Source organism: Microtus ochrogaster (genome assembly GCF_000317375.1).
Source record: "Microtus ochrogaster isolate Prairie Vole_2 chromosome 14 unlocalized genomic scaffold, MicOch1.0 chr14_random_1, whole genome shotgun sequence".
Classification (NCBI taxonomy): domain Eukaryota; kingdom Metazoa; phylum Chordata; class Mammalia; order Rodentia; family Cricetidae; genus Microtus; species Microtus ochrogaster.
This window is the reverse complement of record NW_004949096.1, coordinates 232,665-242,089: the sequence shown is the minus strand read 5'-3', so window position 1 is coordinate 242,089 and position 9,425 is coordinate 232,665. Positions and strand designations below refer to the sequence as shown.

Genomic DNA, 9,425 nt, shown 5'->3' with positions numbered 1-9,425 from the left:
TCTTTTCTGCCAGGCTGCTGACACTATTGAGAAGAGCAGGAGGAGCATTGAGGCAGAAGAGGAAAGCTGTATTCACAAAACAACTTTTGTTTTAAGAGATGTTTTTTTTTTTCCTGATACAATACTTGAAAATAGGAATACGAAGAAACTAAATATTGTTATTATTATTCCATTATCCAGGAAGATATGCCGGTATTATGGTATTGGCTGCTAGACTTCCTTTTCTAAGTGTTCTCAGTTATTCTACAGAATCATCTGTCTTGCCTTTTACTGTGAGCACTTTTCTGGTCTTGAAATTTTTTCACAAACAGTTGTGCAAAAGAGCTTCAAAAACAGTACTTTTTATGAATGTGTGATGTAATAACTATCACAAATTAAATATTGACTTTGTTTCCAACTTATCCCTATCAAGTTTGGAGTGGTTTCATGGGGAAAACATTGGTCCTCAAAAATGATGTCAGTTTTATTTTTTTTAAATGGAAATTGAATAGCTTTAGGATAATGGTTACTTTGTTTTTGGTGTGAGGGATTTACATGTATATTATGTAAACAAAATAATTTACATTAATATCCCAAGATTTTAAAAACCTAATGTAAACATTTTTATATAAATCTTTTTAAGATTTAGATCATACTCAGGAGGCAGAGGCAGGAGGATCTTTATGAGTTTGAGGTCAGCTTGGTCTACAAGAGCTAGTTCCAGGACAGGCTCCAAAACTACAGAGAAACCTTGTCTCCAAAAAATAATAATTAAAAAAAAATAGATCATAGCAGTTTATAGAGAAAACAATTATTTCCTCTGGTCTTAGAAATTAAGATGGCCAGGCAGTGTTGGAACATGCCTTTAATCTTAATTTTTGCTTGTTAGTCCTCATAGCATCACCCGTCATGTCGAACACTTAGGTGAACTTTCTGCAAAGCACCAGGTAAGTACTTTTGACTTTGCAGATTGTCTCACAGTTTAGTTCTGTCATGAGCTACAGGCTCCATAAAGGGGTGAGCGTGGCCTTGCTCTAATACCATTTTCCTTACCCCTACAGAGGTGAATGTACTGTAAAATGTTGTCATTTGTTCTAGAAGATCTACTTCTGATTTTTTTCCTACATTATGTGATAATTATTAAGTTTACAGAGATAATGATATTTACTGTACCACTGTACACAGGAGGTTTGGTTTTTATGCTCTAGTAAATCAAATCTTTTTCTGTTTGGAAGAGTTTAGAAAAACAACATTGGATTGAGCTAGGACATGTAATATAGGTCCACCATAGATAATTTTATCTAAGTGACCTTGGAAAAGATTTCACATTTGTGTTACTTCTTCATCTGTAAAATAGAAAAAAAGTGTTTACAGAATGTAATAACCATGTTTCTTTGGAAATTATAAAATCCGTAAATGCAGATCCTGAGAAACATTTACTGTAGGGAGAACATTAGGTATCAGACACAAAGAACTTAGAGATTAACTACAAAAAGGGGTTTTCAAGGAATATCATATTCTGTTGGACCCTTAAAATGCTGGAGGGGAGGTTAGTCAGGCCACATTAAGATTTGGCCTCACTTAGATTGTGGTGTCCGGCTCTGCCGAAATTTGCTTTCTACTTTATGACTTACCAGTTGGGAAGTCAGGCTTCCTTGTGCCAAGTTCACTACTGTGAAAAGAGTTGTGTTACTTGAGGTTTCTCCCATTTAAAAAGGGAAATGAAATATTCATGGCTGAAACTGTTCGGGATGCTAGCATGCAGCTTTGTAGCGTGAAAAAATGTTTAATGCCTCTAAATGCCCGAAGATCTGCAGAATGTGCTGCTATGGTAATCTCATGAGTGGCATTGCTTACCTTTTATCAGCTACACCAGCACTGGACAGGGTTCGTTTTGTTCATAAAATCTTTGAACAACACAGACTTGTTGGGTAAAGTTCTATACACTAAGGTATAAAATTTAGAAATTTAACCAAATAACTTGTCAGCTATGGTTAGTAGCTCTTATACTGAATGGACTCCTAGGAACCATCTGATCTCAACAAATATTCTGTTTAATGCATACTTCCTATCATTGCATTATGGACATTTTATCCTTTCATGCACTTCCAAAGATAATATAAATTAATCAATCTGATAGCTTATTAATAAAAAATGTTGGATGTTCAAATCTACTATTTCTAAGCTGAGGTGACAGGAATATATAAGATGATGCCTCAGTCCCCTGAACAGGCTGGATTGTATCTACTTGATTTATACACTGTGACTTTTTCCTGCTGTTTTCTATCAGCCTTAATTGTGAAAAATGGTGCCATGTTGCCCTCTTGATATTATTCTGGAGATCAGTTAGGGCTTATAGTCTCCAGATGCATACAGTGCTACACATTTCTGGAGAATTAGCTCACTGAGGTCTGCTCAGCAATATTTTTAATTGACTTACATGTTCTGTGGGAAAAGAAGAACCATAAAGCGTCTTTGTAGTTGCATTCCTCCCTTCACCCGGCTGTCCCTTGGGATCTGGATGGATACTCCAGTCACTCACAGTGTCAGCAACTCTGCTAAAGCTGGCAGTATCTGATTGACAAACAGGAAATGACAACAAGTGAACTGTATTCTCTAGACACATCTTAATGACTTCACTTTCTGGTCTTACGTTTTTGTATTTAAAAACCAAGTATTTCCATGTCAGGATATTACTTGGATAATTCCTAGACTTTCCTTTTGGGCATTTCATTTCAGAAAACAAGATTGTATTATTACTGTCCTAAATTGTTAAGAAAGGTAATATGGTATAAATACCTTCTTAAACACATACAAAATACTCTCATTTCCTGGTTACCACCATATTACCCACACATGTAAATATATAATGAGCATTTTACAAATTTAGTGAGGAAGACTGAACATAAACACCACCTATAAACAAACTATATTGAAAATGTCACAAAGGGCTGTTAAGTAGGGGCTGTTGGGCTTAACAAAAATTACTTAAAACAGCTGGTAAATCTTAAAAGATGTGTAGTTTTAGATATCTCTTATGCCAATGAAACATGCTGAGAAAATAGTACTGAGTAAAAGCTATGTTTAATATTAAAAATTGCAGTTTGAGAAACAAGGCTATACAGCATTTTGGTGTTTTCCCCCCTTACATCGATGGTGCTAGCAAACAAGGTATATTTATTTTTAAGACCCTACTGTTCTCAAGTTTTTTTCTTCAATTTTTTGTTTGAACAAAGCCTATTAAGTCTGAACTAAATAAAGCATTCCTTATTTAAATAAAGCATTTCTTCAATGTGTTAAATCCGCAAAGTCCCCTTAAAATCTAGTTAGCAAGACATGGTGGTACACATCTGTAATCTGAGTACTCTGACCCCAGCCCTAGAGAAACTAAAGCTGGAAAATGAACAGTTCAATGCTAGTTAAGACTGTCCAAGAAATCTTAAGAATGCCTTTAACCTCAACAACTTTGACTATGAGATTACTATTAGCAGAGTAAACATACTTTTCTTCATATCACAAACTATCACTTTGATATATTTAACTCACAGCTGTATGGTACCTATTCATGCTTAGTTTTCTCCGCGTATATGTGTATGCATGTTTGCGTGTGTGGCAGAGGCCGACATCAGATATCGTCCTCATTCACTCCACCTTGTATGTACAGGTAGGGTTGCTCACCTGAACCCAAAACTGGCCCAATTCAGCTAATCTGGCTAGCCAGCCACCTCCAAGAATCCCCTGACTCTGCTTCCCTCTGCTGTGATTCAAGTGGGTTGCCACAGCACAAGCATCTGTTTGGGTACTGACGATCCTTACTTTCACATGGCAACTGCTTTCTACCAGCTGTCTCCACAGCCCAACATGTAGTTCATTTTTAAATATTTGTAGTAAAAGTAAAGTAAAAGCAGGGAATATGAACCTCAATGTATTACCACCAAATAGCCACATCCCTACTAAATCCTGTATTTCACCAAGTTATCATTTTGTTTCCTGGAGTTATTCTGTCATTCGTGTGCTACTTCAAGAAAATGGACCCTCTAATTGCTGAAGTAACATGTGAATATAACATAGGTACATAATTATTAAAGGAAAGGATTAACATGCTTTAAGCAATCACAACAAAACCTAATGATGTGAAATAAATTCCTTTGTTTCACTTTTGCCAAGAGAAAGAAGTTGAATTTGTAGTGCTAGGGAAGGAACAGGTACAAAAGGAAAAACAGAAAAAGAAAAGACCAGTTTACTCAGAGATGAAGATTTCTTCACTAGGCAGCTATTCCTAATTTACCTCAATGACCTCACCCTGGTGGTGGTGTGCCATACTTTGACAAGGAAAAACACTCCCAAATGTGATTGGTGGTAGACCAATACTACTACTTAGACTTAGGTTAAAAACAACTCATGTAAAGAGAACCGTTCTATTTATGTATGCTCTATATTATGCTTAGGTGATTTTATATTCACAAACACGTATATTCTTTTCCACTTTAAACAAATCTGGAAACTCTTTTTGTCCAGAATAGCTAAGTAACAGAAATTAAAAAGGAAATTTCAAGCATGCCATGTTTCCTTACCTGGCTCAGTATTTTTTCTGGTGTCATCCAGATCAACATTTTTACAAAAAGTCACTTGAGCGATCACTTTGCTTTCTGGACCTGCTGGTCTCTCCTTTACCAATAAAGGAAAGCTGGAAAGGGAAATGCCCACTGTTTTGTTCTTAATTTGATTTATTTTTGAATGAGGACTAGGGGCTACAAACTTCATATATCCTGGTGTTTTCTTGAGGTTTTTATCTAGAGTGGGAAGATCAAAGGCCGACCTTGCACTTGTGTTTACTGAATCTGCAGATGGCGATACATGAGACAAACGTGATTCTTCCAACTGACCTTCACTAAATGTTCCTTCTGACAGGATGTCATTTGATACCTCTGCTTTCTCTCTATTATTTAGCAACATGCACCGTCTTTTCTTAACATCCACCGAGGAAAAGAGAGCACGTTTTGTAGCTTCAGTTATCTGATTCTCACTGGAAAGTGGTTTTCCTGTGGAAGTTATGGAAACTACAGATTTAAAATCTCTGGCTTGTGAAGCAGGACTGTCCCCTTGGTTAACTGGAACGTTTGAGATGCTCATACGGCTTTCTGAAGATTCCAAGTGGTTCTTAAATGGACTGTTTTGTATGTTATTCATATTTTTCCGCATAGTTATTTCTGCAGGGCTTGAGTCAGGTTTCACCAATGTCAGCAGAGTATTAATACTGTTTGGTGAATTCTTAAGTACTTTCGAATTATCTCCTGAAACAGCAGATGGACAGGGTGGGCTGATCACTGCAGCACATGCACCAGTTGCTTCAGGCTGCTGAGCAGCCTTTCTAGCTTGCTGACAGCACGGAAAGGGTACTGTGCTGCACTCACTCTCTTCACTTAAGGTCTCTTTCATTTTTTGGTTCTTATCATCTAACATAACATTACCTAAATCCTGTAAGCCATGTTTCTTACAATGATCAAATTTTACTTTTATATCTAGAATTGAATCTAACCCTGCTTTGGTTTGGTCATGACTTGTAACTTCCTTCTCTGTAGCATTTTCCAGGTCTGCGGGAAGCAATTTGAATTGCTGTTTGAACAGCTTGTTTTCAGAAACATCTGTGTTATAGTTTCTTTTGTGGGCCATCTCATCTGAAATGCCACTAAGGGGTTCTTTGTCACTCCCAGTCTCCAGAGGAGCATCTACACCACTGTGGAGAAGACCTAATCCTTCAATCCCTTCCAGGCACGTCTTCTCTGCTTCCAGTGATTCATCTCGCTCTATAAAGAAATTGTTCACTGATTTAAATTCTGCACATCCCTTGTCCTTTTCCAAGCGTACCTTGTCTTTTACTTCTACACTGCCTGACTTTCTGTAGTCAGTAACATTCAAGGTTTGTTCTTGATAAGTTATATCATTATCTACACAAAGGGCTTTGCTTGGGGACATTCCATTTTGGTGTCCATCCTGAGTCACCATAGTATTAATTTTGCTTTTGGCACTTATTTCAAAAGGCTGTAAGTCTGTCATGAAAAGGACACAATAAAATGTTACCAGTAAAGTTTGTTTACAACATATGTCACCTACATTTTATGAAAACATACTGAGTCTTAAATAGTCTACTGGACATTAATCATACAAAGATGACATCAATTTTCTTCAAATTTTGCATTTCTATACTAAAGCAAGCTAAATTCTTGGCTCTGCCCTGAAACTTTTTAGTTCCCAATAGCAATTACCCATTGGGGCAAGCAGCGTTAAATATTTGCACAATGGTCTTTATTTTTCCTATAGTTTCCTTTGAGGCATAAAGTACAATCCTGATAAAAATTAATGTATATACTAACATCCATTACAGCCCAGGTCTAACAACATTCAGAGGTTGATAGTTAGCTTGATCATGTTTGACAACAATCATTTTTTTGTTTCTTACTCTGTAAGTATTTTAAAATTCTGGAATAATTGGGTCAATCTACCTACCCAAGACAATTCTATTTATCTTTGCTTTAACTATAGGCATCAAATCACAAGTAGAGTTAAAATAACCTAGAACATAAATTTCAGGTCTTAAGGGCTATATTGGTTCAATCACTTTTCTCCAAAGTCTCCACTGAGTGGCTATCCACCCTCACTTGAACACCTTGGCCAGTGCCACTTTAAGTGGAGAAATTAGAAATCATCTCAGTGCTTCCTGTGGGCATCTAAACCAAGGGCAATGTGGTATGCTCACCAAAAGTGTGCTGGTGACCCAGAGCATGCTCTCTGCAAAGTCACTGTTATAGACTCATGTGCAGAATGCTTGTTTACACACAGGTGAAAAGGTGGTTCCCCATTATACTGGAAGGTCCTCATGCAAAGCTGTAACTGTAGCCCCCTAAATGCCAGAGAAGGCCCCCATGGAGCTTTATCAATGTAGCTTTAAGGTTACCTTCTGCAATTTCTTCTACAGGTACGTCTTTAATTTTTTCCTTTTCTCTGTAGTAATCAGTATCTAAACAAAAACTGCTTTTATTTTTTCCCCATATTTCTTGATCAGAATTATATTTTTGCATGGTGATATTTTCTGATTTTTCACTGGATAGTCCATCATTGCTTTCGTTATTTAGTTCTGGAATACGCTAGTATAAAATAGAAAAGATTGTTTAAATGTGTTAAATATTTGAGAAAACTTTGTTGATAAAAGTGAATTTTAGTTCAACTATTCAGCATTTTCTATTTGAAAATCAAATGACTTTTGAAGTTCCCTGTATACAGTCTCACATTTGAACAAACTGAAAAGCCCAATATGCTTTCAAATATATCTATCAGCCGGGTGGTGGTGGCGCACGCCTTTAATACCAGCACTTGGGAGGCAGAGGCAGACGGATCTCTGTGAGTTCGAGGCCAGCCTGGTCTACAGAGTGAGTTCCAGGACAGGAACCAAAAAGCTATGGAGAAACCCTGCCTCGAAAATAAAAAGATAAAAAAATAAAACAAATACATCTATCATATTATTATACCACACAGGCAAGCAAATTAGGGGTAAGATTTGTTTGGGCCAGGCAAATTTTAGGTAGCATTTTATGCACCTATAAGACAGAAAACAAACCAGGAGTGGTGGCACACACCTCTACTTCCAGCACTCAAGAGGCTGAAGCAAGAGGATCATCAGGAGTTTGGGGCCAGCCTGTATTTACTTTAGTGTGTTCCAGGTCAGCTTAGGCTACAGTGTGGACTCTGTTTCAAAAATAAAATCCTTTTTCTCACACAGAAATACTGATCTCACAGTAGGTTTTGGAATTCAATAATGAACAAAACACAGTCCCTACCCTCAAAAAACTTAGTTTGGTATATATACTGGAAAAGAAAGAAGACAGCTTTAATAAAGCAGGGACTATGCAGCACTGTATGGAATCCCTATGTCTCTACGTCCCTGCTTTGAAGTATGATGAGGAGTCATATATGAGGGTAGGGAGAGCAGGGTGGGGGCTTGAGAGGGAGATGAATGCAGAAGAAATATCCTTCACTTTTCATTCTAAGCCATTAACTAAACCCAGCTCACCCTCAAGTTTGCCTGCTTTCTCTCCATAGCATGAAAATGCTGTCATGATTTGATGTATACAAAACCTTTACAGCACACTGTCTTCAGTTACTGGTAATAAGGGCTATTTATGTTTTTTACCAGTTTAAGGGACAGCCTAGGAGGTAAAAGGGAAAGAACAAAGCAATGACAGAGACAAGGGCCTTGGGGAAAAAAAATCAAGCACTTAAAAGAGACGGGGGAAGTATACGTTGGATACAGTGTCTGCTGGTGTAGTGTCCAGTGGGTGGAGCAATTGGTAGATGGCCTGGGGTAATTGTTTTATGCAGATTTTTTTTCCTGCAGAAGAATGACTAGGCATAGGAAAGAAAAAAGAACATAATTTGCTTCTCAGCAAATGTGGCTCAACATAGAAAGGAAAGACTTAAAGATAGATTTAGAACTTTAATCATGAATTGGATGTTAGATTTTGTCAAAGGCCCTTCTCCATTTGGTGAGATGATCACATGGCTTCTGTCCCTTAGTCTGTTTATGTGGTGGATTATTTTTACTGATCTATATATGTTGAACCATCCCTGTATCTCTAGAATAAAGAAAAGTTGATCATGGTATGTAATCATTTTCATGTGTCCCTGAATTTAGATTGTAGGTATTTTGTTGAGAATTTGTACATCTATGCCCATCAAAGATTAGCCTATATATATATATTTTCTTTTCTTTTCTTTTCTTTCTTTCTTTCTTTCTTTTTTGCATCTTTGGTCTGGGTATCAGGGCAATACTACTCTGTAAAAGGAATTCAGAAACATTTCTTCAGTTTCTATTTTGCAGAATAATTTGAGAATTGGCATTAGCTCTTTTTGAAGGTCTTGCAGAATTCTGCACTAAATCCAGCTGGCCCTGGACTTTTTTCAGTTAGGAAATTTTAAATTACTGTTTCTACCTCACTGGATGTTATGAATCTATTTAAATTATTAAGTTCATGTTGATTTGACTTTAATAGACCTTATATATCTAGAAATCCATCCACTTCTTTTAGAGTTTCTAGAAAAAAAAATATAGGGTTTCTAGCTTGGAAAAATATAGATTTTTAAAATGTTCTTACAAAGCTCTGAATTTTCTTGGTATCTATTTTAATGTCTCCATTTTCATCTCTAATTTTATTAATTTAGATAACCTCTTTTGGTTAATTTTGCTGAAAGTTTGTCATTTAGAGATGTATGTGGGAGATAGCTGAACATGTTTAAAAAGTAAAAACATAAACTAAAACCCAGGAAAGAAATCTGACAAACTCATAAAATAAAGTAATATACATATTAAAACTGGTTAAAACAGGCATAGGGCTGCACACTTGTGTTCACAGTACACAGGAGGCTAAGGTTATGAGTTTGAGGGTAGCCTG

General features: G+C 36.7%; 1 protein-coding gene across 1 annotated transcript in view; it reads right to left on the bottom strand.

The window, feature by feature from the left end:
* Positions 1-9,425, bottom strand: part of Ccdc73 (coiled-coil domain containing 73) — a 126,863-nt gene that overhangs the window by 1,224 nt on the left and 116,214 nt on the right. Inside the window, exons 14-16 of the mRNA XM_005364019.3 lie at positions 6,935-7,124; positions 4,554-6,029; positions 2,420-2,553 (exon numbers count right to left, since the gene is read on the bottom strand). Coding sequence (XP_005364076.1) covers positions 2,420-2,553; positions 4,554-6,029; positions 6,935-7,124 — 1,800 coding nt within the window. The remainder of the gene's footprint in view (positions 1-2,419; positions 2,554-4,553; positions 6,030-6,934; positions 7,125-9,425) is intronic.